The sequence below is a fragment of the Ovis aries genome, chromosome 15, assembly GCF_016772045.2.
Source record: "Ovis aries strain OAR_USU_Benz2616 breed Rambouillet chromosome 15, ARS-UI_Ramb_v3.0, whole genome shotgun sequence".
NCBI classification, from domain to species: domain Eukaryota; kingdom Metazoa; phylum Chordata; class Mammalia; order Artiodactyla; family Bovidae; genus Ovis; species Ovis aries.
Window position 1 is genome coordinate 29,200,725 of NC_056068.1, and position 27,653 is coordinate 29,228,377.

Here is a 27,653-nt window from a genome sequence, read left to right on the forward strand (position 1 = left end):
CTGGTCTCAGGACTTAACAAAGCTCAGGTTCTTGATGTCTCATCACAGAAATAATGCAGTGAGAGACTGACAGGCAAGAAGTGGATTTATTTAGAGAGAAAGACTCCACAGAGTGTGGGTGAGAGGTACCAGGGTATGGGGTTGTCAGTTTTTATAAAGGTGGGTAATTTCATAGGCTAATGAGTGGGAGGAGTAGTCCAGCTATTTGGGGGGAAGGGGTGGGGATTTGCAGAATTGGGCCACCACCCATTTTTTGGCCTTTTATGGTTAGCTCAGGACTGTCACCTGCGGGTGGGTCATTCAGATGCTAATGTATTACAGTGAGGATATAAAGAGGCTCAAGATTATGGATATGAGAGATGGACCCTAAAGAAGGCTGAGTACTTTCTTTGACGAATTGATGCTTTTGAGTTGTGGTGCTAGAGAAAACTCTTGAGAGTCCCTTGGACAGCATGGAGATCAAACCAGTCAATCCTAAAGGAAATCAACCCTGAATATTCACTGGAAGGACTGACACTGAAGCTGAAGCTCTAATACTTTGGCCACCTGATGCGAAGGGCTGACTCTGATCAGGAAAAGACCCTGATGCTGGGGAAGATTGAGGGCAGGAGGAAAAGGGATGAGATGGTTGGATAGCATCACTGACTCAATGGACAAGAATTTGAGCAAATTCTAGGATACAGTGAAGGAGCGGGAAGCCTGGGGTGCTGCAGTTTCTGGGATCGCAAAGAGTCAGACAGAACTTGGTGACTAAACAACAACAAGGTCCACTGGAAGTCAAATCTTCCGCCATCTTAGGCCCAGTTGATTCTAACCAGTTTTTGTCACGTCCTATTACTTTGCCAACAAAGGTCCGTCTAGTCAAGGCTATGGTCTTTCCAGTGGTCATGCATGGATGTGAGAGTTGGACTGTGAACAAAGCTGAGCGCTGAAGAATTGATGCTTTTGAACTGTGGTGTTGGAGAGGACTCTTGAGAGTCCCTTGGACTGCAAGGAGATCCAACCAGTCCATTCTGAAGGAGATCAGTCCTGGGATTTCTTTGGAAGGAATGATGCTAAAGTTGAAACTCTAGTACTTTGGCCGCCTCATGTGAAGAGTTGACTCATTGGAAAAGACTCTGATGCTGGGAGGGATTGGAGGCAAGAGGAGAAGGGGACGACAGAGGATGAGATGGCTGGATGGCATCACCGACTCGATGGACATGAGTTTGAGTGAACTCTGGGAGTTGGTAATGGACAGGGAGGCCTGGCGTGCTGCAATTCATGGGGTCACAACGAGTCGGACACGACTAAACAACTGAGCTGAACTGAACTGATGGCTAGGATATTCTTTTAAAGGTCGCACCCTGCCCCCTTCCCTCCAGTTTCACATGGAAGTTGTCAAGGCCAGTTTGGGCTCCTTCTGCCCTATCCCCAGGCACCTCCCCAGCCATTGTCTTTCCCCACTGCTCAGCCTGAGGAGCCCTCTCTTTGCTGCTGACCAGGGCTCAGCCTCCCTGGCCAATCTCCAGGACAGAGAATTCTACAGCTGTGCAGCCTTGGCCAATGTTCATTTTCTGGGCACTGCACTGATTCATAACACTCCGTGACTTGTGGCTTTCTCTTCCCCACCCTAGACCTGATAAGGACAAAAAGCATTGTTTCTTTTCCAGCTCAGCCGTCAAGCACAGGGTGACTGCCCCTCTGCACAAGCTGAGCCTCTCTTCCACCGCTGCCTCCACAGTCTCCCCTCCACATCTAGCCAGAAGCCCTGGAAGATCACAGGGCTGGATCAACCACTTAGGAAAAGAGTTTCTCTGCCTGAAGCTGAACAACCATAACAACTACAGCTTACCTTCCTTTGGTTTCTAGAAGTAGAATTTTAGATTCCAGAGGCTATTGACTCAATTATCATGCATGTGTTCATCCATCATTCATCAAACCTCTGAGGACTACAGACTCCACTGCCTTGTGTGCCTGGCACTGTGCTAGGTCATAATCTAGCAGGACCCTTGTGCGGATGTCTCTGCTACAAAGAGGAATAAGGCAAATGTCCCACCCCACCCCAGCCCACCTAAAAGAAGCAGTTAAAAAAAAAAGTCACTCTCACTTGGCTAAGTGGTCAATGACTTTATTGAACACTACTGTTTTCCTGTATTGATCATATAGTTATCCTCACAAAAAAATTTTGAGGTAAGTATTAGATCACTTGGGCTCAGCGGGGAAAGAATTCACCTGCAATGTGGGAGACACAGAAGATATGGGTTTGATCCCTGGGTCGGGAAGATCCCCTGGAGAAGAACATGGCAACACACTCCAGTATTCTGACCTGAACAGAGGCCAGAATCCCATGGACAGAGGAACGTGGCAGGCTACAGTCGATGGGGTCGCAGAGTCCACGATTGAGTGACTATGCACGTAAGATCCCTTGCACAAGGGGAAGAAGACAGAGACTTTCCTAAGGTCACACAGCTACTGAGCCTGTGTTCTTTCTCCTGACCTTGCTGGCAGTCCCAGGATAAACACTGCAAGCTCAGTCCACAGAAAGACTCAGGGAAAGCCAACCCCCTGGGGCCCTACCCAGACTTCCCACCTCTCCTTCACTGGCTCCGCTCTCATTCCCTCTTCATTCCTTCACTCAGTGAGTCAGTCAATCAAAGACAATTACTGAGCACCTACGAGGTGCAAAGCTCTTTGGGGCAGTGGGGAAATGGCTCATAAAAGACTTGGCCACCAAAAACTCTCATAGCCTAATAGACGAGTACACATAGAGAATTATGATGCCAGGTGAAAAGTGAGAAATGCAGATAAAGTGCTAGATCAAGTTCAAGTTCAAGGAGGAAAAAGTTACTCTGATTTAGGAGAATCTTTGTGGAAAAGGGGCACTGAGATGAGCCTTGAGGATATTCAGTTTTGGGTCCAGGAGAGACATGGTGGAAGGAGTTCTGAGATTAAAGGAAACACATTCAATAAAAGGTGAAGGCAGGAAGGGATGGAGAAAGGAAGGGCAAAAACTATAGGAGTCTGTGTGTTTGGAAGATGATGTGCCTGAAGGGGAATAATAACAGGCTCGAGTTCTAGAAATAGACAGTGGAGGGACTTCCCTGGTGGTCCAATGGTTAAGAATCTGTGCTTCCAATGCAGAGGGTGTGGATTTGATCTCCAGTAGGAAACCAGATCCCACATGCCATGTGGCATGCACCCCACCTCTAGAAATAAAGAAATAGACTGTGGACATTTTCTAAATATTTACTACCTGAGAAACAGTACACTTGGGCCGGATTACAGAGACCAAAAAAGCCAAATTACAGAACTGGGTGCTTGATTTCTTGCTGACGGGGAGCCATTACGGGATTTTCCCAGCATCCCTCTCTGACGGGTAAGGCCAGGTGTCTGCCCCATCTTGACCTCTCCCAGCCTCCTCCTCAGCAGCTGGAACTACAGTGTCAGCAGCCCTGTCCCCTGCTGCTGTGTCATCGTTTACTGCCTTTCAAGTGCCTGGCCCATACCCAGCAGCCCCCACACATAAGCCCAGAAGGCTTCCTTCCTGGGGCAGCAGGGCCGAGTCATTTGGAAACCTCTCTCTGATGAGCTCCGTGATCAAGGTGCTGATACGGCAGGTGGGCCTGCCTCACCGTGTCCCCAGTCTCGGAGGTGAACGCGGCGGTGAGTTTCGTTGGCCCATCACCTCCGCCTCGGCCCGGTTCACTTTCACTGCCAGAGACGGAGACAGAGAAGGTGTGATGTGGATGCCTTTGACGATGCCTGCTCAGGGTCCTGCTTCTCGTTTCCTGCCTTTGCCTTTCAAGTCTGCTCTGTCCTGCCCGCCCTATTCTGGGCCATCCCAGGCCAGGCCCCTCACCTACCCCCTCATTGACCACAGTTCCTTGCTCTAGCCTCACTGTAGAGGCTCTGAGGACATGCAGGCGGGGAAAATGAACTTTTTGCCACTTTTCATCTCTAGAACAAGCAGGCTAACTGCTTCCCTGGGGGCCGGTTCATCTCTTGCTCCCTGGAGGGCAGAGCACTGGGTCTGGAGTCAAAAGAACTGGCTGGGCTTCCTTTCCTACTGAACAGACTCAAGCAATTCATGAGACTGGCTGAGCCTGGGTTTTCTCAGGACATAAATATACTGTTGACATATGTATAATTAGATAACTAATGAGAACCTACTGTACAGCTCAGGGAACTCTACTCAGTGCTCTGTGGTGACCTAAATGCAAAGGAGATCCCAAAAAGAGGGGATATATGTATATGCATGGCTGATTCACTTGGTCCTCCCTGGTGGCTCAGAGGTAAAAGAATGTGCCTGCAATGCAGGAGACACCGGTTCAATCCTTGAGTCAGGAAGATCCCCTGGAGGGGGAAATGGCAACACACTCCAGGATTCTTCCCTGGGAATTCCCATGGATAGAGGAGCCTGGCAGGCTACAGTCCATGAGGGTCACAAGAGTCGGACATGATTTAGCAACTAAATCAGCCACCACCACCATAGCTAATTCACTCTGCCATACAGTAAATACTAACACAACACTGTAAAGCAACTATACTCCAATAAACATTCATTTAAAAATAAAAGTAAAATAAATAATTTAAAAGTAATTGAGGGGGGAAAAAAAAAAGTTAAACAACTCCTGGCTGGTTTTCTCCACAGGCTTGAGATGAGGTCCTTCTGAGACAAAGCATGGGAAAGGACTTCATAAACTGTAAATTAATCTGGGAGTATTCTGATTGCCATTATTAGTTTGCAGAGACAGTTCACATTATTTTTCTCTTTCTGGGAATCTTGTTTCTTTCCTTCAGAGCACTTACAGACTCTTATAAGATACCATAACTGCTGTGCAAATTGTTGGCTTGTTGACGGCCAACCTCCTCTCCAGAGTGTAAGTTACGTGTGCAATGGGCAGAAATCATGTTTAGGGTGGTTTCTTTTTATCTTCCCAGTATCGGATGCAGTGCAAGCCTAAAGAATACTGATTTGAGCACCCATTACCCATCCTCCCGAGAGACACCTGGGAGGCTGGCCTGTCTTGCTCACTGCTTCCCCTTGGCATGTAGTAGATGAGTAAGTGTTTTTTGGAAGTTGAAATGAACAAACCTCCTTATATGCCATCTTGTTGTGAAGTTCTATTGCTGAAGAAGCTATCACGTTTCCCAGTTTCTCCATCTGTGATCCCAATGCCTAGAGAGGAGGCTCCCTGTGCCCCCTCAGAACCTACCTTCCCGGCCTCTTGTCCTTCTCACACATCTTCCTTAGCTCCAGTCCAGACCAGCTGCCCACCGTCCTCTCCCCAAGATATGCTTGTACCTACCTGCAGACCACTGCTGGGGCTCAAGCATTCCCTATTCCCTTCCCTCAAAGTCCTGCCTAAACTTCCTTCCTTTCCAAGCCCTTTTTACAAGTGTGTGTGTGTGTGTGTGTGTGTGTGTGTGTGTGTATTTTGGCAGCACCAGGTCTTAATTGCAGTGCACAAACTCTTAGTTGCAGTATGTGAGATCTAGTTCCCTGACCAGGGATCAAGTCCAGCCCCGTCTACTTTGGGAGTGCAAAGTCTTAGCCACTGGACCACCAAGGAAGTCAGAGTGTGTGTGTTAATAGCAGTTTGTACCTATGCAGGATTTCTATTTGGAAAAGAAAAGACATTTTACATCTATGATATCATTCAAGATAAATGGTAGCAAGATTGACAGTGCAGACACTTTATAAGCATACAGATTAGGAAGTTAGGCACAGAGAAATTTTATTTGTAATTTCTATACCCAGGGATTGTACTTAACTTGTGGATCCATGAAAGCAATTTAGTGGAGTGAGTTCCACTGAAGAAAAAAAGGAACAAGGAGAGAGAGGCTAACAGACTGAGAGAGAAGCAGAGGCAGAGGCAAGAGACCCAGAGGGAGGTGGGGAGGAAGAAAGGAAGGGTAGAAGATATGAGTAGTCACACTAAGTAAAGAATAAGCAGTGTCGGGAAAACGTGTGTGTGTGTGTGCACATGCCAACAAGTCTGTGATCCAAGGGAGGCATTTCATACGATGGGCCACGGTCAAAGCGGCCGAGTTACACAGTGTGCTGAAGGGTTACCCAGGAGGACTTAAGCTTCACAAGTTCTCGTGGAGGCCGAGATGGACGAGAGAGAGGCCAGAGATGGGAGCCATGACCTAAATTTCAGCAGTGCCAGCCTGGGGCCCAGGGAAGCCAGTGCTCTGGGGGAAGCCATCTGTGGTTGTGGTTCCTGCTGTGTGAGGTGAGCTGTTCTGAAGAAGCCTCAGCCACGGCAGTGTTTGTGCGGAGAGGCTGAGAGCCGTGCTGGGTGGATTGGGCCATGTTAGGGCCAGCCATCTCCAGGTGCCAGTGCCATGTAGCCTAGGGAGGCGGTTCTCAAAGTGTGGCTCCCAGGCCGGCAACTTCAACATCACCTGGTCACTTGTTAAGAATTCTAATTCCCAGGTCCCATCCCAGATTTCGGGAATTAGAAAACCTGAGGGAGGGCCCAGCCATCTTTTTAACAAGCCTTCCCGGTGACTCTGAGGCAGAATGTTTGAAAACCACTTTCCTAAGGATGCTCTGTTCGGCATTCTGTTGTGTCCTGGAATATCTAGGCAGGTCTGGTCTAAAAGCAGCCTTGTTGGAAAATAGAAATGCTGGGCCTCCAGTTCAGGCCTTTTGCTACAAAACCTGGCTTTCTTTCCACAGTCTACATGGCACATTCACACACAGGACGTGTAAAGGAATACTGGGTATATACTTCCTACACTGTGTGCCTTCCACACTGCTGGACTTGGCCTGCACTGGATTCAACGCATGCATGTATGTTGCTTTGAAAATGTAAGTTACACATGTAGATGAGTGTGCAGACTTGGGTGCATGCTGGACAAGGTGCTCCCAGCACAGAGCCTGAATCCCACCTCCCTCCATCTTCACATCACCCCTCTGGATGGGGCTCAGCCGTGCTCAGCATGCAAGCACCTGATCCAGGCACCTGACTCCCTCTAACTCTGGCCACAGAGCCCGCCCCAGACCGAAGTTTCCCAGACACGCTCAAGGCCCTTATAACCTTGAGGCAACCTTGATGTACCTCCCCAGCACCTGCAGCTCATTTCCTCCCCGCAGGACTCCTACCTGTTACCTAATGAGAGAGGAGCTATGCGTGGGTGCTGGCTCCAGCACTGAGAACCTTCACCACCCCACTTCCTGTGTTGATTTTTATTGTGCTTTTGGGTCACTGGTGACTGAGTGAGCTGCTAACACTCACAACTACTTCCCACTACTGCCTGAACCTCAGTTTCCACATGTGTGATAATGTGATAAAAATACCTAACACATAAAGACTGTTCAGAGGACCATAGGAAATGATGTGTGCGAAGAGCTTAGCAGTTCATGGCAGACAGTAAGTACCTGGTAAACAGCCCGTAAATTTAGGCAGAATTTTCCCCTCAGATGGCCAGGTAAGTGCCTGTCATTTGCAAAACTGAATCTCTGCGAGAAGGTCATGTGGTCTGGTGGAGAGAGCCCCGGGTTTGGTTTCAGACGTTACTCTTCCTGTACTCATGAGGGAGGGACTGAGGGTCTGTCTCCTCATACCTCCCCCACCATAAAATGTAGCCATGGGCGATGCCAATACCTGTACAACGAGTTTTGAGGATTAAATAGAGTTAAATGTGAAAGTAAGGATAAAGATTATTAAAACTGTGCGACTTTGTAGATTGGTAAGTTACTGTCCTATCCTAGACAGATACCCAACACTTCCTTGGGCTGATTCGCTAGGTGGGGACCTGTGGGGCTTTGTTCTGAACAGCTAGGGGAGACCCAGAGAAAGAAGAGAACAAGATCTCAGTCCAGGTCAGACAGAGCCAGCATCCCAGGGTAGTGAAAGAATAGGGGAAAACCCCAACCCATTCCTTGCCCTCCAGACACTCTGCTGCACAACTTAACTTTTCTGTGGAATATAGGAAGTGAACTCCAAGACAAGTCATGGAGTCTAATATCTGAAATAAAGAGAAGCTATTAATCCATGAACTGTGAAGCCAAAATCACTGAGAAAAATCCACCTGAGCTGATATTAAGCCACCACCTTGCCTAAGGCAGACACAAGTCTACTCTTGTTAGAACCAGTGGTTGTTTTGTTGAGAAGCCTGGAAAACAGCACTGCCTTGGGTAGACTACCCATGGGTGGGGACTGGGATCCCACATGGAAGAAATGTAAGCAAGCTGCATGCTGAAATAAAGTCTGGGCTGCCTTATCTGGAAATGTCTCCCTCACACACTGCTGGAACTCCTGCCATCTCCTCTTTAAAATCAAGGAGTCCCAGGCTAGGCACTGCCCTCTCTATTCTAGGGGGCTTAGTCTGACTTTATCTGTTTGAAGATCATCTTTTCTCCTAGAGGCAGTTACTCTCTGAACCTTCTAAGGTAACATTAGAACTCATAGTCAGCAGGTATTTATTCATTTAGAGCAAACCCAGCTGACCATCAAAGGTCAGTGACTGGGACAAGTGGGCCCTGGGCACTTGCAGCATCTCCGAGCATCTGGAGAGATGGGAAGGGCCACCTGAATGGTCCAAGATGCACAGTAAGTTAAGGGACTGGAGAGAAGTTCAGGAAACAGACACAGGTTTCTCTTCTCCATAAAACCCAGGTCAGTTACTGAGAGGTTAGATGCGTTGCTGCCCACAGCATCATGGGGCAACCACAGCCATAGCCTGCCACCACGTCTGAGGAGTCATCCTGAACCTCTTACCAAACCCCTCTTTTGAGCCTGCCACGCATCAAAGTGAATGGAAAGCCATGGGAAGAATAAGCAAGAAGGCCACGAGAGCAATTCCTATCTTGTCCAGTGTACACTCCAACCTCCTCCATCTTCTTGCTGCTGCCGCCCCCTGCCCCCCTGCCATACCATCATCGTCATCACCACCACCATAACCACACCCATTGCATCTTGAGTAACTATTTCCACACATTTCTTCATGTGGTCCTCATCATCTCCCACGCCCCCTACCTTGCACCCTCCCCTCCAGGCACATCAGGTCACTCTATCCAACCCTCCAGAGTCTAGCTCATGTCCTTCTTCATCCATGAAATCGTCCCTGACTTTTGGTAGGTCTCCAGTGGCATGAAGCAGGGTTCTGTTTTTGGCATTTGTCAGTATTTCCCATCAGGACTTGGATAGGCCCAAGGATAGCAGGCTTATCTAAGTTAGCATCATATCAAAAAAGGACTGAATCAGGATTTCAAGTTTCCCTTTATAAGCTGAGATGATGGACTGTGTGTGCTTACTAAGTCACTTCAGTGGTATCCAGCTCTTTGTGACCCTATGGATTGGGGCCCGCCAGGCTCCTCATCCATGGGATTCTCCAGGCAATAATGCTGGAGTGAGTTGCCATGCCCTTCTCCGTGGGATCTTCCTGACCTAGGGATCAAAACTGCATCTCCTGCAACTCCTGCTTTGCAGGTGGATTCTTTAGTGCTGAGCCAACAGGGAAGCCCAAGATGATGGACTGAAACCACTGAAATGAAATTTGTTGGGCATTTTGTCAAGGGGAATGGGAGCCCCCTAGAAAGGCCATTTTAATTGCAGTTATGTAAGTACGGCGCAAGGAAACTTATCTTCCTGTATTTTGTCCTAGTGAGATTGTATCAAGACCATTAACCAGAAATCACACAGAGGTCAAAGAACAGATTGATTATGTTATCCTGTATTGAAACATGATCTCTTGGAAGGACCAAACTTCTCACCCTTGTTGATGTTTGACTAATACTGGGTGACCAGGAACGTGAATTTGCTGGGGGTGGGGGAGGGGAGAATGAGAATGGAATGGTGGCGCTTCCAAATTCCCTTCCTATTCCTACATGATTCTGTACATGTGTGTGTGTTAGTCTCTCAGTTGTGTCTGACTCTTTGCAACCCCATGGACTGTAGCCCACCAGTCTTCTGTGACCATGGGATTCTCCAAGCAAGAATACTGGAGTAGGTTGCCAGTTCCTTCTGCAGCGGATCTTCCCTGGCCCAGGGATTGAAATGGGTCTCCCACTCTGCAGGCAGATTCTTTACCAACTGAGCCACCAGGGAGATTCTGATCAGCTTCCTTAGAGTAGCACAAGCTAAATGGAATATATCAATGGCCTGGAGGGATAGAGATATTGGGATGGGGGGCTGGAAGAATGACGAGTTCACAAGGAACACCAGAGCAACCTCCTTGTAATGGTTTCAGGAACGGAAATGCAGAAGAGGAACTCTGGCCCCTTGTCCTGAAATTCTTCCTCTTTCAAAAGCTGTTACTGAAGGCACTGAATGGAGATTGAGGAAAGAAAGACCTCAACATTAAATAGAGAGGCTGAAAACTCCTCAGGTTGTTGAATTCCAAGAAAAATGTATATGTTGGGGATGGTGTGGGGGACAGAAAAGGGGAAGAAGAACATGGAAGAAAAAGAGAAGGAGGGCACTAGAACAAGCAGAATCCCAGCAAATGGCAATTTGGCTGGAAGGGGAGGACGAGGTGGGGCCAGAAAAAGCACGTCAGGTGTAGGTGCCTCTGTGTGTGTTCTCACTGATTCTGTATCATTGTGGACCTTTCCTGGAAGAAAAAGCACAGAGGTGAGCCTTGGAGGAGAAGTTGATCCATGTCTACAAAGGAGCTTCTTAAAGGTAGGGATCCACAGAACCCTTCAACTGCCCTTCAACTCAGGGCAGAGTTGAAGGAAAGGAAAAGGGTTCTGACAAGCCTGTAAGAGCAGGAGCCTGGTGCATTAGAGAAAATACTGAATATGGAGTCAGGAAGCCTGGGCTTCAAGTTGTAGCTCTGCCATCGGTTACCTGTAGGTCCTAAGGAAGTCACTCTGCCTCTCCGAGCATCAGGGTCCTCCTGTGTACACGTCTACTCTAGCTGGGAAGTCTATGACAGTTATCATTTATGTGCCAACCAAGTTCATTTATAGCTGGAACATCATTATTTTTGAGTAAGAAAATGACTCTTCTGTGGCTGTTTTTGCGCTTGGTGATTCGGGTAATTTCATTTTTGTCTGCCAGTAATATTTTAGTGTTGTTCCCTTTGAAAATTTCTAACCTATCTCTTTTGAACTGAGCTGGAAAGGGAAGGGGTTTTGCCCCTGCCTGGACAAAAGGATGATGGCAAATAGGGTGTCCTAGTCTGCCTTGGACTGAGGGGTTTCCCAGGACCAGGGACTTTCGGTCCCAGGCACACTGGAGGCTGGGTTGCCATAGTGGTGAGAAAGATTAGGGCTGGGAGGCAGCTTGGAGGAGGGGGCCTGCAAGAGCTTGCCTCCTCCTGTTCCCTTTCTACGTGGAGTTTCCCACGAAGCACCCCCAACCAACCGGTGTGGTGGTTTTCATTACAAGGCGTAACTAACTCCCTGTTGGGAGGCTGGTGGAGATACAGGGATGAGAAGTGAGGGGCAGCCTTCAGACCGGTCATAAGCCCCACCTGAGATAACTATTGCCAGGAAAGAAGCTGAAATGCTTGACTAGCACTGATGCTGTGGGGATTTTCCCTTTTTCTTCAAAAAAACAGAAAAGACCCAGTGGAAAAAAAAAAAAAAAAGTGATGAGTTGTGAGACAGGCCTTGGGCCCTACGCAGCCCCAGGAGACAGCGCGCAGTTCATTTGTTTAAATTTGCAGCTGACGGCCGCCACCTCGCTATAGGCACCGAGCGGAGAAGCTCTCAAAATCAGACAGCGGCCAGTCGGCTGACATACTGCTACAACCATGAACTACCCCCTCACTCTGGACATGGACCTCATGAACTACAACCTGGAGGACCTGGTAAGTACAGACAGCTTGCCCAGGAATTCAAAATATCCTGGGCCCGGGGCCCAAGGGAAGACAGGATAGTCCCTTCCTACAGCAGATCAGCAGGCTCTAGACAGGTTCCCTGGCCCCTGACTTTTAAGGTTTGATTTCTCATTCCATGGATGTAGCAGATAAATAGAGCTGATGCCTTACATAGACATCCTTTATTTAGAGGGGACTGGAAGGATAGGTTTAGGTCCTGCATCCTCCCTGATGTGTTCTGGGACCTAGAACAAGTCACTTTGCCTCTCAACTCTTCAATAGGATCTCCTCTCCTCATCTCTTAGGGCTGGAATAAGGGGTACGTGGGAAAGCACACTGGAGCTTTTCTTCATGTCCAGAGGCTGGCACTACTAGCTGACTGATCAGTGTATATTTAGTCATCTCTTGCTATATGACTGTCTTTGGGGCACGACACTCTCTCTTGGGGAGAGAAGTTGAGAACCTGGTGTTGGCCCTTAAATAGCTTATGGGCTAGCCACGAAGTCTAAATGACTCACTGGAAGCTTGTAGACAAGGATTATGTGCTTAAACCGAGGAGATGGTTGGCAAGGGAGAAGACCCCAGTGGGCTGGGGCAGGTGGTGCTGAGCTAATATCAAGTGCATGGAAGAATCTTGTGTTAATCCTAGAAATGTCTTAGAATATGTTGTGGTCTCCCTTAGAAGACTGGGCTCTCTAGAAACAAGGTATTCTTGGGTGGGCTGAAAAATACAGTCCCCAGCATCACTCTCTGCCACCCAACCATGCCTGTCCTGTGAAGCAGAGGAACCCAGTTGGCTTGGTCATCACTGGGTCCCCGATAGATGTATGTAGGGGATCACTCAACCAGAGACTGGAGGCACCTGTGTGAGGGCAGTAGAGGATGGTTTGTAAGGATCTTTTGGAAACTTCCTTGTGGCCTTTTCTCCCTTTCCCCCATGGCCAAGGATACTTCTAGGGGAAGAATTTCTCACTCAGTCTGGACTGGATCATGAAAAGTCCAAACCCTTTTTCCTCTACCCACCAGCTCTCCTGGCCCTAAACTCACCCTGAGATGATCCCTGACTCCTCTCGCTCCCCTGACTGGAGTCTATACTCCATCAACCACGTTCCCACACCTGCTTGGAAAGTTCTGCCTCTCACTCGCCTAGACCCCAAGACTTGGAAGTATATGTAGAACATGGGGAGGTGAGGGGAAGGCTAATTACCCAAAGTCTGGCTTCTCAGATCCTAACCCCCAGATAAAAGCAGAGTCAGTACCATCAGTCTGATCAGACCTGCTGCTTAATTTGTGGGACCCGATGCAACCCGAACATGTAGGTCTCCTATTAAGGGACCTGATGCAACCTAAATGTGTAGGGATCCTATTAAGAATTTCAAGACAGCGACAACAGAGCACCATGCCAAGCATGGGGCTCTTCTAAGCACTGGGTGCTGCGTGACTGTCCTGGTAGCACGCCCATAATGCTGGCCCTGAGTCCAATCAGGCTAAAACCCCACAGCCCTGACAAGGCAACGTGCTCTCGCCCTGGCCCCCAGCCCTGGCCCCTGGCCTTCCCTGATTAGGTTACAGGGCATCTTCCTTTGCCTGCAGCTTCAAGCTGACCACGAGCCCTGACCCAGTTGGATATCACAGTAACCAACTCAAGACCTGGCTGGTTCTGGCTTCTGAGAAACCTCAAGAGTTCCCCTAACAGCACGCCTCACTCCACTGCGTGACCTACTAGAGACAGGTGGTAGTAGGGGGCAGGGGGACAGTGGGGCACGTCCCACATACCAAAGAAAACCCACAGGCCAGGGAGAGAAACTGATGACTCACTTCATGTCTTACCTCAATTGGGTGGTCTCAGGCCAGGGAACCCAGTGGGCCTGAACCACCCCATCCGCATCAGAGTCAGGCCAGGAGCCAGGAATCCCAGGACCGCCCAGGCCCTGGACTCGTCTTTAGCCAGCTCCTACTGCTTCATCCCACCTATGCTCACCTCCTATATATTTTCTCTTAGGGCTGTTGTCTCCTCAGAAGCACAGACCCTCTCTCTACCCCCACCCCCTCACAGCAGGACCTCAAGCAGTTTCGACAGCCTCCCCCACAGCGTCTCCCCGCACAGGGGCCCTGGGACAGCAGGGCGGCAGAAGAGGCTTGCATGCACCAGCTTCTCACCAAGTGTGTGCTGATTCCTGCTATTCTGCTGGGGGTCTCTTGGCCATAAACCAAGTGTTGGCCATCCTGTCTTACCTCCCTCTTCTTGCATCTATTTTAAACATCTATCAGCTGTTTTAAATGTCCATTTTCTTGAGATGGATTGCTAATTGCCATGAATGGAGGATCCAAACAGAAGACATCTAGATGGCTAGGTGCCAGAAACAAGTAGCCAGGTCCCTGGGGTGGGCACACCAGGGACCCATCCTCCTGGGAAGGCAGATCTAGGCAGACCAGGAAAAGCCTCTGTCCACAGGAAGCTGGACCTGAAAGCATGGAGCCTCCTCTAGACAGAACTAGGACCTGAGGCACCTCCAGGGGCCGGTCATAAGCTGCATCTCCAGCCCCACCCTGCATACCAGCCATAGAGTAGGGGGAGTCTGGCCCAGCCCCAGGGCCTGGATTCCCCGACCCCTCCCCAGGGATGACCCCCACAAACTATGACTTCAGCGTGATCAGAGCATCACAGGATGCAAAGGCCGTTCACACGCACTGTCCCATTTCATCAAGAAGGTGTCAAGAAGAGGAACCAAAACCAGCTCAGGCTGTTTATGGGGTTTACCTTGGGGGAGGGGAGGCTCACCCCCCCTCCCAAACCAATCAGAAATTCCCAGAGGAACCCCAGTGGAAGGGGCCCCACCTGGGAGTGATTGGTAGAGTCCAATAAGGGGGAGACCCAGGGCCTGCCTGGGGAAGAGTCAGTGTGAACTCAGGCACACAGACCACAGTCTCCATCAGGAATTCTCGCCTTCAATGACAGACTGTGGCTGATCCACTCCTCTGGCAGACTGGCTGAAAAAACGGCCCTGAACTCGCGCTGACAACCAGGACATAAGAATGAGTCTTCTTTCAGGAGGATGGGACAAAATGTTTCCAGTCAGTACTAATTCGGGCTGTGGTATCATACACACCCAAGTGACATGTCCACCTGTCCCTTGGACAGTGTGGCTCTGTCCCCAAAGTGTAATTGATTTGTGGTACCAAGGGGAACCCACTGAAGCCTAGAGACTCAGTGCAGAGGTAGGGGTAGCTTAAAGTCTCCACCCAGAACCACACCCAGAGTAGTGTCTTGTTCCTCATGGCCAAAACCCTCGGGTGGAGATGGAAGAGTAGCCTGGCAGGTCACTCCTGAAGGCTGGGGGTGGGGAAAGGGGGGGGAGATGTGACGAATGGCAAGCCAGAGTCTCAGATGGTCTTTAGGGAGTGTGGGCCCTCTAAAGGAAGAGGGGGTGCAGACCTCCACCCTTGCCCCTCAGCCCAGCCTCCTTCCTCAAGACACCCCCCTCCGCCACCCCCAGCATCCCTCAAGCCACTGAAAGCCAGAATAAGAGATGCCCTGGCTGGCCCCGATCACGGCTCCCGACTCTGGATTGGGAATGTCCAGCCAGGGACATAAAAGGAGATGGAGCCTATGTGTGCTCCCCGTGCCTCTTGCAGTCTGTATGACTCAGGCCCCTGGAACCCTGGGCTTGGTCCTGGATGAGCCAAGCCCTCAGCAGCCCTGCCTCCTTCCTGGGGGCTGAGAAGCAAAGTTAGGCTGAGCCGTTCCCTCCCTGAAGGACAGACAACCTGGAGAAGCAATGGCTCCCAAGCAAATGAAGTCAAGGCTAAGAGCCAGCTCAGGGCAGGGCGTGGCAGCCCGAGATGCGGAGCGCCTGGGAGCTGTGAGCAAGGCGCATCTGAGAGCAGCGCCCAGCTTCCTTTCCAGGGCAGGAATGCCTTCCACACACTTGGCCTCAAATATTCCTCTTCCTCCCAAGTGCCCCAACTCATTGTTGGATAGCTAGAACCTGTTAGAAGTTCCTTTCTCCTCTGACTGAAACACCCTTGACCCCAACCTCAGCCCGTTCCTCCTGATCTACCCTCTAGAACCTCACACAATAAGTCCACCCTACCCTCTCGCCACGGGGGCTCTTTACAGTCCTTGAAGGAGCCGGCTCTTTGACTCAAGTCTTCTCTTCCCTGGATGCCACAGCCAACAACCTGGAAGCTTCCTCCCAGGGCGGGGATTTCTGGACCCCTTAACCACTGGTCACCCTGGTCCAGCCCAAAGGAACTGGGTTGGTGGCAGCTGCCCACCTACAGGTTTCTGTTCACCTAGATAAGGTAACAGAGCCCTCTTGGCAGCCACGTCACTCTGTTGACTCATCTGAAGCTTGCTGTCAACAAACTCTCGGGTCTTTTTTCTCATAAACAGTTAAGTCACGTCTTCCCTCATCTGTCCCTGAAGAGTTAAAGTTTGAAACCCCATCTCGGTCTCTACATTTTTCCTGATCAATTCTATCTGGTCAGTTTGGGCCTGTAGTTCTGGGTTGTAGAGAACTCTGCATCATCTGAAAATGTCCCCCAGCTGTGTCACCCAGGACAGGGCTGAGAGTGAAAACAAGGAAAGGATCCAGGGCAGACCCCTGGGGAGGGTCTGAGACACTCCCCTGCCCACCTGCTGACACAGAGACCCGTCAGCAAACGTTTGTGAGCTTCACACAGGCCAGGGCAGGGCAGCAAGGTAGCCTCATTATGTAAAGAAGTCAGATGGGGCCTGGGGGCCTTAATTATCCAGGGAGAGGCCTGGGTCCTACAGGGGATCCAGAGGAAGGAAAGAAGGGAGCGGGGGAGGAAGAGTAACATTTGCAATCCCAAGCATTTAAAAAAAATTTTTGTATTGACTCATTTTTCATTGTGCTGGGTCTTCACTGCTGCCTGGGCTTTCTCTAGTTGCAGTAAGTGGGGGCTACTCTATAGTTGAGGTGTGAGGACTTCTCATTGCTGTGGCTTCTCTTACTGCAGAGCACGGGCTCCAGTGCCCTTGAGCTTCAGTAGTTGCGGCCCGTGGGCTCAGTAGTTGTGGCCCACGGGTTTAATTGCCCTGCAGCCTGTGGGATCTTCCGGGACCAGAGATTGAACCCATGTCCCCTGCACTGGCAGGTGGATGCTTAACCACTGGACCACCAGGCAAGTCTGCAACCCCAAGCACTGCAGTCCCATCCTCCCTTCTCCTGGCACCTCAATACCAGGACACAGAATGTTCTAGCCCCCAGTCCTGCCCCTCCCCAGTGGTCGTAGCAATTTTCTACCTAGATGCCTGGCTCTTTGCTCAGCGTCGTCCCCGTCACTGTGTCTTCTTGCCTCCTTTGAGGCCTGGTCCCCAGCCTTTGTTAGGCTGCTCTCCACTGGGTACCTGCTCATGCCGCTTGCTGTCATGGCCCCACCTGGCACATGTCTGAGGCTATTCAGGGTACACACTGCTGTCAGAGGGTGTGCGCCTGAGGGCTGTGGGTTCCTGAAACTTGTCGTAGGAAAGAATGAGGCCATATCATCCACAATGAACTCCCTCTGGGTGTGAATCTTGAGGGGCCCTTCCATGCCTCGTTCCCATGACCTTCAGGATTCCCGACTTCTGATTTCCTGCTGGGCTAGAGTCAGCCTTGTCCGATTACCTCTCTCCATGATTTGGGGAAGGGTGAGGGTGCCGGATCCCCTGGCTGTGGGAAATGGTTTAACACGTGCCACTCCCGGGCCCCCAAAACCGTCTGTTTGACACCTCCTGCTGAGCGGTATCGCAGCCTCTCAGTACTCCTCAAACTAGCTTCCTCCATCTTCTCCTCTCTGCCTGAGCGGTTGCCTCTCGGCAAGAAGGGAGAGACAGTCCCCCAACTCCTCTAACTCCCCCACCCCCATGTGTGCGTGCTAAGTCGCTTCAGTCAGACTCTGCGTGACCCCATGGGCTGAAGCCCACCAGGCTCCTCTGTCCATGGGATTCTCCAGGCAAGGATACTGGAGTGGGTTGCCATGCCCTCCTCCAGGGAATCAAATCCAGGTCTCTTACGTCTCCTGCACTGGCAGGTGGATTCTTTACCCCTAGCGCCACCTGGGAAGCCCCCTCCAACCCCCCACCCCAGCCATCCTTCTCTAAACCTGGTTCAGGAGATGGGGGCTCTAGGGTCCAAGGGACACGTCTCTCTATGTTGATTTTAACCCATCAACCTAGATGCTTTAGCCAGCAGGTCTTGAGTGGTCCTGGGCCAGGTAGGCTAGCTGCACTGAAGCCCTCCGCTGGGCGGTGGGACAGCCAGACTCCCACCGCGAGGTAGATGGAGTCCTGCCCAGTCCCACTGACTGCCGAACCCTGCACCTCTGCTTCTGTCTCCATTGCTTTGTTCTGCGTGAAGACAGCTCATCTCACTGCTTTCTCCTTAACTCCTGCTGAATTCCAGGCTGAATCAAAGGGTTGTATTTAATGACAATGTTGGAAATAGCTCCCAGTATGGATAGAGAACTCGATAGGCTTGAGGCTGTCAAGGACTTTGGAAGGAGGCAAGACCTGAAGAAGGGTAAGGAGGAGTGTCTGAGTCTTTGCTGGGGCAGAGAGGAACTGCCTTGAAGTCCTGGAATATGAGGGTCCCTGGTCTTCTTTCGAAACTACTCTCTGAAGCCTATCCGGCATGTGCAGAATACATGGCCTTGTAAGGCGGACACAGAAGGCCTGCCTCCAGGAGCTCGCCCTGTACTGAGGCCATGGACATCCCGGCCCTGAGTGATGTAATAAAGGCACTTGTGACAAAAGAAGACAGAATATACTGGGATGGCCCACAAGTTTGTTCAGCTTCTCCCATAAGATAGTACAGAAAAACCTTAACAAACTTTTAAGCCAACCCAATTATTCCAAACAGAAGAGTTAGGAAGGACATAGGAAGATGGGATTGAGTGGGGCATTGAGAAAAACATAGGAACAGGTAAGCTTTTGCAAGAAAGGACTCCTCAGCAAAAGGAAGAATTTTAGAGACAGGACTATATTGGAGTGATGGGGGCAGGCAGTCAGGAGGATGATGAACCTGAAAGAGAGGAATAAAGCTAGGAAGAGGAAGAGATAAGGTTTGAAAGGTCAGAGACATATACATTTTGCAACAATGTAAAGGTCCTGTAGGGGAGTTTAGACCTCACCCTACTTCCCACGTGCCACTAGCTGTAAAGTACCCGGCTGCCAATACAGGTTCGATCCCTGGGTCGAGAAGATCCCTTGGAGAAGGGCACGGCAATCCACTCCAGTATTCTTGCCTGGAGAATCCCAGGGACAGAGAAGCCTGGCAGGCTACCGTCCAGAGGGTCACAAAGAGTCAGACATGACTAAAGTGACTTGGCACACTGGCACTACAAGCTTATGGCTTTTGAATGAAAGCAGAAGCGTATTCTTAAACAAAATCTAGTATGTGAAACACTACATGAGACAAGGGTGTCCTGGTTTCAAGGAGACTCTCTCCTTGCCCTCCACTCCATCCCTGGTAAAACTTGCAAAGACAGCCACGGGCTCATCCTCTGTGGGATGCCCTCCAATTAGTTCTGAAATTGAGTGATGTAAGGTAAACATCTCTCCCTAAGAGAACATACAGATAAACCTCATCTGGTTTTGAGCACTGCGTTGTAGTCTGCTCTGTGAATGCACAGAGGTTGGCGTCTTCCAAACTTCTATCGATGAACTTGGTTCCAAACATGACTTTTTCTTATAATTTGTTTTGCTATTAAATAAGACTAACACATTTTAAATCAACTATACTCCAATAAACTTTTAAAGTATGAAACTGGAAGAAAAAGATAAGAAAATCACTGCTTAGAGGTAACAGGGAACAGGAAAAGATTTTAAGCAGGACACTGATGTAATGAGGTTCATGGGTTGGAAAAGTCATCCTGCCCTCTGTGTAGGAGCTGGACTAGAGTGGAGAAGTTAGTGGGAATGGGACTGTGGGGAGACGGTAGACCTGAGCATGAGCGTGAAGAAGGGCTAGAGCTTTGGTAGAGGATGCTGAGGTCGGGGCGAGCCTATGGCTCTGCTGCTAAACTTCTGTATCCTCCCAACCCCTTCTTCCAGAACCACCTGCCCTAGGAACCAGAAGAAAGACCCAGGCTGGGGAATGGGTCCTCCCACCATTGAGAGCGAGAGGATGACCCCCAGTTGGGGTCCTGGTTAGCAGTGCAGCCACCCCCGCTTGTGGGGGGACCCTCACTCTCCAGGAAGGAGGGCACCCAGAGACTGGGTGCCAAGTCCCTGCTCCCATCTTCTCCCTCCCAGGGGTTCATCATTTCTAGAAGTGACTTTTTGAGCCCACATAAGTTGGTTATAAGTGGTTTTGAAATGCCGTGGAGGGGGGTCTGGTTGCGGGGAGGGTGGGAAGAACAGAGCTGGGAAGTGAGGAGGAGCAGGTGCAGGGGGACAGCTGTGAGTGAAAGGTATGAAAACAGGCACCCTGCCTTCCTTTGCGGTTTGCTCAATAAACAACCTGAGTGCTGGCAGAGGTGGGGGGAGAGGGGGAGGAGTGAGCTTCCGGAAACGGAGTGGGCACATGCCCTTCACTTGGAGCCCTCCCCAGCTCCCCCCCACCATCACCCCTGCCGCAGGTATCCACCCCCACACCCCACCACCACCCCCATGCCTCCCTTACTTCCTCCTATCGCTCTCCTCTGTCTCTGGGCCCTCTGCTTCTCAAGTGGGAAGGGCGCAGAGCAAGGAGTGTGCAGTGACGGGGAGCAGCAGGCAGGGCAGCCCGGGCAGCGCCACGTATTGGTGGAAGTTACATCAACATGGGTTCAAGCAGGCCTGCTCTCTAGCAAGACATCGGTGAAGCAGAGATATTACATACCTGAGCTTGTGGTGCACGTTAGACAAAGCAAGAGGCTCTCACAACAATTTCAGTTATAAGGAAGGCACTCAGGAAGAAGGGGACAAGGCGAGGGGAAGCCAACAGCCCATATCAGCATCCAGCCCTTCAGCAGGATCCTGGGCTTTAGCAGGGCTTCCCAGGTGGCTCAGTGTAAAGAACCCACCTGCCAATGCAGGAGCCACAGGAGATGCAGGTTCCACCCCTGGGTGGGGAAGACCCCCTGGAGGAGGAAATGGCAGCCTACTCCAGCATTCTTGCCTGGGAAATCCCATGGACAGAGGAGCCTAATGGGCTACAGTCCACGGGGTCACAAAGAGTTGGATACGACTGAGGAACTGAGTACGCACACACGCAGGCTTTAGTGCCCTCGTCCTGTGCAAAACTGGAACTCCTTATCCCAACCAGATTCACTCCCCAAACGGAAGTCCTGATCCCAGCCCCACGAGCCTGCAGCCTTCCACACCTGAGGACTCAGAGATGAGAAATGACTCACAGGTGCACAGCCCTCCAGAGTTCATATTCCCACGCCACCTTCCCTCCTTTAGTCTTTGTTTTACAGACGAAAACTGAAGTTGGAAAAGGCAAAGTGATTTGTTGGAGGAACATGAAGGGAAACTGGGATTTGACCTGTGGGCGGCTTGGGGGCGCAGGGACAAAAGCAGTTAGCTTGCAGGGTTAGGGGGGGAGGGGAACGGGATAACTCTACCAGGGAGTCAGGATCCCTCTCCGAGAGGAAAGACTGGTTCTCAGTTTCTGCTCTCCTGTCTCCTTGTCCTTGAAGTACAAGGAATTAGGGAGCTACAATGACAGTACAGAGACCCCCATAAAGGAAAACCACCTCTGCCTCACCGTCGAGGGGCCTCTGCTGACCTCCTTCAAGGCCGTGTTCATGCCTGTGGCCTATGGCCTCATCTTCCTCCTCGGTATGATGGGCAACATTCTGGTCCTGGTGATCCTGGAGCGGCACCGGCAGACGCGCAGCTCCACTGAGACCTTCCTGTTTCACCTGGCGGTGGCGGACCTCCTCCTGGTCTTCATCCTGCCCTTCGCCGTGGCCGAGAGCTCCGTGGGCTGGGTCCTGGGCAACTTCCTCTGCAAAACCGTGATTTCTCTGCACAAGATCAACTTCTACTGCAGCAGCCTGCTCCTGGCCTGCATCGCCGTGGACCGCTACCTGGCCATCGTCCACGCCGTCCACGCCTACCGCCACCGCCGCCTCCTCTCCATTCATATCACCTGTGCGACCATCTGGCTGGCCGGCTGCTTCTTTGCCTTGCCGGAGATCCTCTTCGCCAAGGTCAGTGAACCCCATTACAACGACTCCCTGCCACACTGCACCTTCTCCCAGGAGAACCAAGCCGAAACCAATGCCTGGTTCACCTCTCGCTTCCTCTACCACATCGGAGGATTCCTGCTGCCGATGCTGGTGATGGCTTGGTGCTACGTCGGGGTGGTGCACAGGCTGTGCCAGGCCCAGCGGCGCCCTCAGCGGCAGAAGGCTGTCAGGGTGGCCATCCTGGTGACAAGTGTCTTCTTTCTCTGCTGGTCACCCTACCAAATCGTTATCTTCCTGGACACCCTAGCGAGGCTGAAGATGCTGGGCAGCAGCTGTGAGCTGGACAGCTATCTCTCCGTGGCCATCACCATGAGCGAGTTTCTGGGCCTGGCCCACTGCTGCCTCAACCCCATGCTCTACACCTTCGCTGGTGTGAAATTCCGCAGTGACCTGTCACGGCTCCTGACCAAGCTGGGCTGCACCGGCCCTGCCTCCCTCTGCCAGTTCTTCCCCAGCTGGCGCAAGAGCAGCCTCTCGGAGTCAGAGAATGCCACGTCCCTCACCACCTTCTAGGTCCCAGCCCCCTCCCCTTTGTTTCAGCTTTCCTTGGGGCAGGCAGTGATGCTGGCATTGCAGGAGCTGGGATCCGAAGAGCTTGCCTTGGCCAGTATCCTCATACAGGGCAGCTGGAGGAACCAACCACTTCTTCCAGGACATCCTTGCCGGCTCTTCTCCCAGCCCCACATCTAGGCTGGGGTCCAGGGAGGGGACAGCATCCCAAAGGCAGAGCCAAGGATACCTGTGCCCTCAGGCTGAGAGAACCACACTTGCCTTCTCTCATCCAATCCATCCAGTGCTCGAGGAACAAATTTTACTTCTGCCCCTGCCGATAGGGAAAGTCATTCCCCTTCCAGAACATAGTCTGTCATCTTATGGACCACATACCTCCAGAACCACCCGCATCTCCTCTCACCTCACCTGCCAAAAGAAACTAGAAGCTGAGCACCAGGGGTTGGATGGAGGTTAAAGCCAAAGAAAGGTCAGTTGGCAACAGAGCGGGTGTGGCCTTGACATGTCTCAGTGACTAAGAAGCCCAGACATTCTTTCAGGTCACCAGCCCTGCGGAGTTCTGACCAGGCGGAAAGCTCAGGCCGACCCAGTCCACGTGGCTGCCTGGCTCTGCTGAAAACGGCGCTGGGCCAGCCCCACATCACTGGACCCTGGGAGGCCTACCGACTCAGGGCAGACTCCAGGCACCCTCAGGGACAAGCCAGCATCCTAGAGAAGATGTAAGGGCAGATGAGAGGCACCCCACCAAGGAAAGGAAAGATTCTCCTTCCTCCGCTCCAAGGAGGCAAACGTATTCACCAAAGCCAGCTGTCTTCTCTGCCCAGGGCAGAGAGCTCCCAGTGCGGTCCAGGGCCCTGGTGGGTCTGGGAGCTGACGGGGAAGGAGACAGATGTGTTCCCCCGACCCCTCTCCCCGCAAACTACACTGCCAGGGAAACCCCTGGAGCCGCAGAGAAAAATCCAACCACAGCGGGGGGGGGGGGGGGGGCGCGCGGGGGCACTTAGCCAAGAGTCAGTGGAGAGAGAGACCTCCTGAGGAGAGAGACAGATCTAAAGGGTCCCTGGGGGTCATCTCATCTTTCTGGGCCTCAGTGAGAGCCGAGGAGCTAGGCAGTGTGACAAGCAGGCCTGGGCAAGGAAGTCCCCAGGCTCCAGGGAGCTGAGCCCTGCCCCGAGAGGGTACTACTCAAATGGAACCGGAGGAAGCTGCTCTGTGCCAGTCCTGCCCCTGCCCCCTCGCCTGCCACCCTGGCCTCTGGTCTGATCAGAATGGGACTCCTGCACTTGCCGACGGCACGTGTTGGTTGCTCAGGCCCACTCAAGCCCATCAGCGGAGGTCCTTAAGAAGCCTCTCTGCAGGGAATTTTAGATCTATGACCCAGGGGACTCTTGTCTTCACCGTGGAACACTGGAGAACCCTGGGGTCCCCTGTTCCTCCCAGCCTCCAGTAGTAAGCTGGGCAGTGGAGGCGCCAGACATGAAAGAAGAAAGCAAGAAACTAGATGTTTAATTTTGTCTTTTTAATAAAAAGGCACCTATAAAACAGGTCAATACAGTACAGGCAGCACAGAGAGCCCCGAACAAGCCTAAAAATTGTCTCAAAATAAAAACGAAGATGTCTTCACATATTGTATTTATATATTTATATTTATATATATATATTTATATAATGGTACAAAATGGCTGGGGGTGTGGCCACGGATGGAGGGAAGCTGGCCTGTGGAGTTCACCTTGGAAAGCTAGTCTGGTGGCAGAGGTGGGACGAGAGGGGCAGGGGGAGGGCGTCAGGCCCTTTTCAGTTTGACCCGTCTCTCCTCTGGGCAGGACACTTAAGAGTCGGCTTGGGGAGTCTTGGGTCAGGGGTGGGAGGCTCAAGGGCACGGGGCCCAGGTTGAACACAGGGCGGGAACACGTCTGGTGGGGTGGAGGGCAGGTGGCCCCTGAACCCAGAGCCCCAGGCCCTGGCCCCCCCGGGAGGGGCTGGGGGAGGCAGGAGTCCACAGCCAGCCCTGGAGGAAGCGCTTGACCTGGCCGACGGGGGACTGAGGACAGCACCAGACTGGGAGAAGCGAGGACAAATTCCCTTTGTATCACAGCTGCCGATGGGAGCCCAAGCCCCCTCAGGTCAGGAAGGCCAGGGACGGGCCATGGCGGAAGACCCCTCGCCGAGAAATGGGCCTGGGTCCTGGAGGCGGGCACGGAAGGCCTCAGCCAGGGAACTGCCCCGCCACCTCACAAGGCAGGAAAGGAAGTGAGAAAAGGAGAAGTGTTTTACTCCTGGGGCCAAGGGGGGGGGCAAAACACCCAACCGTGTATGGCTTCAGCTCTGACCAGAGGAGGAGGGGAGCTCTTCTGGGAAAGGGCCGGGGGCTGACTGGAAGGCAGTGGCTGTGCCTGGGTGGGCAGGGAGCCCCGAGCTCTGGGCAGAGGGGCCGTGCCAGTGAACCGCCGAGGCAGAGAGATGCAGAGGACGCAGCCCTGCTCCGAGCCGAACACTTTCTCTATTCTGTCCTCAGCAGGTGGAGGCAGACAGACTGACTGGGCCTAACCCTTTTCCTTCCTTCTCTGGTGATAGGAAGGAGGTGGCAGCCTGGGGAAAGAGTTGGGGCCCTGGGGGCTACCTGGCCCAGAGCCACTGCAGCAGGCAGGGGACCCTCGCGGCCCCCTCCATGCCGGGGGGCCGCCCGTTCAGCCTCTGCCTCGTCCTTCTTTCCTTCAGCCCAGACTGGGGACCAAGGACTTCAAGTTCTGGCTTAAGATGTAGCAGCAGGGGACACCAGACATCCACAGCTGGGAAGCCAGGGCCCCCATGTCGCCTGCGTGGGGCAGACACGCATGCACTTGCATGCGCGCTCCTGAATCGCTCAGCAGCAGACAGGCTGCCGCCCTGGGAGGCCTCAGCCCTGCTGGGGCCCACCAGGTGGGAGCCTAAGGTGGTCTGACCTCAGTTTAGGTGTAGGGATAGTAGCTATGTCATTTCACCGCTGGAGGAGGGCACAGGAATGGTATCCTTTCTGGACCCAGAGACACTCCCCTGCAGCGGGTAGGTGTGTCGGACTGTCTGGCCCTGGGTCCAGGGGAAATGGAAGGGGCAATCATTTGAAGGGGTGGGGGTGGGGGGCGTGGGGAGGGTTTCTTTTATCCTTTTTTTTTTTTTTTTTTCTGAGTGACTTCTATCAAACACAGAAATACAGCACACGCACAAACCGGCACAAAAGCGCAGCGCTCTATTTACAGCTACAGCTGGCGCCTGCCCACCTGGCCAGCCGCCTGCAGGTTGGGGTGGGAGAGGGGGTCAGCCACAGCAGGGAGAGGAACTGAGGCAGGAGAAGACAGAAGGAAAAAACCGGGGTGGAGGTGGGCAGAGAAACCAAGAGGAGGAAAGTGAAGCTCCAAGAGGAGAGAGCAGTGGGACGGGGAGACAGAGGACGGGGAGACCTCTCTCCTTCCAATCCGGCCAAGGATTCGATACAGGGATACAGGGACACAGGACTCGGACAGCAAAGCTGAAGAGGGTGGGTACAGAGAAACAGGAGAGGCTCCATAGGACTCGGGAGAAGGGGAGCGACGGTCCTGGCGGCCAAAATGGAACCAAACCCATCCCCCACCCCACTCTGCCACTTCTCCCTAAGCTGCCAGCACATCTGGTTTCCACAAATGCCGCTCCCCACACAAGCCCCTCCACCCCACCCCTTGACCCAGGCCATCCCAACACTGGAGGGGAAGAAACTTTTTTTAAGGTTATCATATTTGCAACATGGCCCCAGCTCCAGCCCCTTGCCGGGCCCGCTAGAAGGGCAGGTTGGCCATGCCACCCGGGGCCGGGAGGTAGCCCATCTGGTTGTCCAGAGACACACTTCGCTGCCGCAGGGGGTGGGACACCATGAGGTTCTGCTGGGGCGGGGGGCCCAGGAGGGAGCCCTGCGGGGAGAGCATGTGGGGGGGCTGGCTATAGACCTCACCCCCAACGCCCCGCTGCTTCATCAGCATGAAATTCTGCTGGGTCATGAGGCCCTGCGGGGGGGACATGACCCCCTGGTGCAGGCCGTGGGGCACCATGCCCTGCTGCGGGGGCACGCCTGTCCTGCCCAGCAAGGACATCTGTCCGGGGTGGCACATGGACATGTTGAGCCCCCGCTGGACGCCCTGCTGGCCCGGGAGGTTGGGGGGCCGGGAGGGGGTCTGCTCCGCCATCATGTTCTGCAGGTTCATGAGATGCAGATTGGGGGGCTGGGCCTTGGGGGGGTGGCTCTCGCTCTTGGGGAAGTACTGGAGGGTGCTGCTTGGCTTCTCCGAGGGGATGATCCTGGACAAGTCGAACTCGGGGATCCCCGTTGGGGTGGGCCGGATCACCTCGCTCAGCTCGGGGTCATTCAGCACTGATGCCACCCCGGGGAGCACGCCCGGGGGGTACGCGTCGCCCATGCGGCCGGCCATGCTTTTGCCCATCAGGTGCTGCTGGGGGGGCATGGGGCCTGGCGGCTGGCTGGGCAGGTCCTCTGGGGGCAGGGCCATGCCTGAGGGGTAGTGCTGCTGCAGGCCAGGGCCTCCGCCCCCGCCCCCACTGGGGGCCATGGCACCGTGGGGCTGCTGCAGCCGAGGGGGGAAGGGCATCATCTGGGAGGAGCTGGGCACCGGGCCGCAGGGGGCACTCAGGGAGTCTGGGCCCCCTGGAGCCATCATCATCGAGTTCTGAGGGGGCCCTCCTGTCCCCTGTGCATTGGGGTGCAGTGGAATGTTGGAGCCCAGAGGGGTGGGGGAGGGCAGCATGGCAGCTGGGGGCTCATGGGACAGGGGCTGCTGGCCTGGCAGGTTCATGCCCATGGGGCTCTGGGCAGCAGCTGAGTTCAGGTGCATCTGGTTGGGCTGGTTATTGCTGATCCCTGCGGGGAAAGAGAAATGGGGGTCAGGAACCGTGTGCACCCAGCTGGGGCAGGTTGTAGAACTCAGTCCTTTCTCCATGCCCCAGCCAGGCTGGTGCCAGGGGTGACGGCTTTCACCACTGGCCTGCCCTAGCTGCGAGGGCAGGGACTCGAGGCATTTAGGTGAGAAGCCAAGAGACCCAAGCTCTGGCCCCGTTACCCAGAGACACATCAGTAGATGTTGGAAAGACCACTCCAGTGAGCCGGGCTTGGTTTCATTGAATGACCAGTGGGAACTGTGTCCCAGGACATCACAACCCCCAACACCCAG

General features: G+C 52.8%; 2 protein-coding genes and 1 long non-coding RNA gene across 10 annotated transcripts in view; 1 reads left to right on the forward strand and 2 right to left on the reverse strand.

Moving 5' to 3' along the window:
- The window catches only part of LOC121816632 (uncharacterized), a 43,864-nt gene extending 22,024 nt beyond the window's left edge, over nt 1–21,840 (reverse strand). For both annotated transcript variants that reach the window (XR_009596513.1, XR_006056277.2), the window contains exon 1: nt 1–21,840. This is a non-coding gene — a long non-coding RNA (uncharacterized LOC121816632).
- Nucleotides 11,656–24,086, forward strand: CXCR5 (C-X-C motif chemokine receptor 5). Its single transcript, XM_042232717.1, has 2 exons — nt 11,656–11,754; nt 21,397–24,086. Exons 1-2 carry the CDS (start codon nt 11,698–11,700, stop codon nt 22,462–22,464), a joined length of 1,125 nt encoding a protein of 374 aa, XP_042088651.1. The 5' UTR covers nt 11,656–11,697; the 3' UTR covers nt 22,465–24,086.
- The window catches only part of BCL9L (BCL9 like), a 28,779-nt gene continuing 25,085 nt past the window's right edge, over nt 23,960–27,653 (reverse strand). For all 7 annotated transcript variants that reach the window (XM_027979276.2, XM_042232715.1, XM_042232716.1 and 4 more), the window contains one exon: nt 23,960–27,343. In XM_027979276.2, the coding sequence (XP_027835077.1) occupies nt 26,250–27,343 (1,094 nt within the window). In that variant the 3' untranslated portion in view covers nt 23,960–26,249. The remainder of the gene's footprint in view (nt 27,344–27,653) is intronic.

Bases quoted from the DNA above. Each gene is read 5' to 3' on its own strand.
- CXCR5 (XM_042232717.1), top strand. From the start codon at position 11,698: ATGAACTACCCCCTCACTCTGGACATGGACCTCATGAACTACAACCTG. The intron at 11,755-21,396 runs GTAAGTACAGAC...TTGTCCTTGAAG, and splicing joins ACTACAACCTGGAGGACCTG to TACAAGGAATTAGGGAGCTA.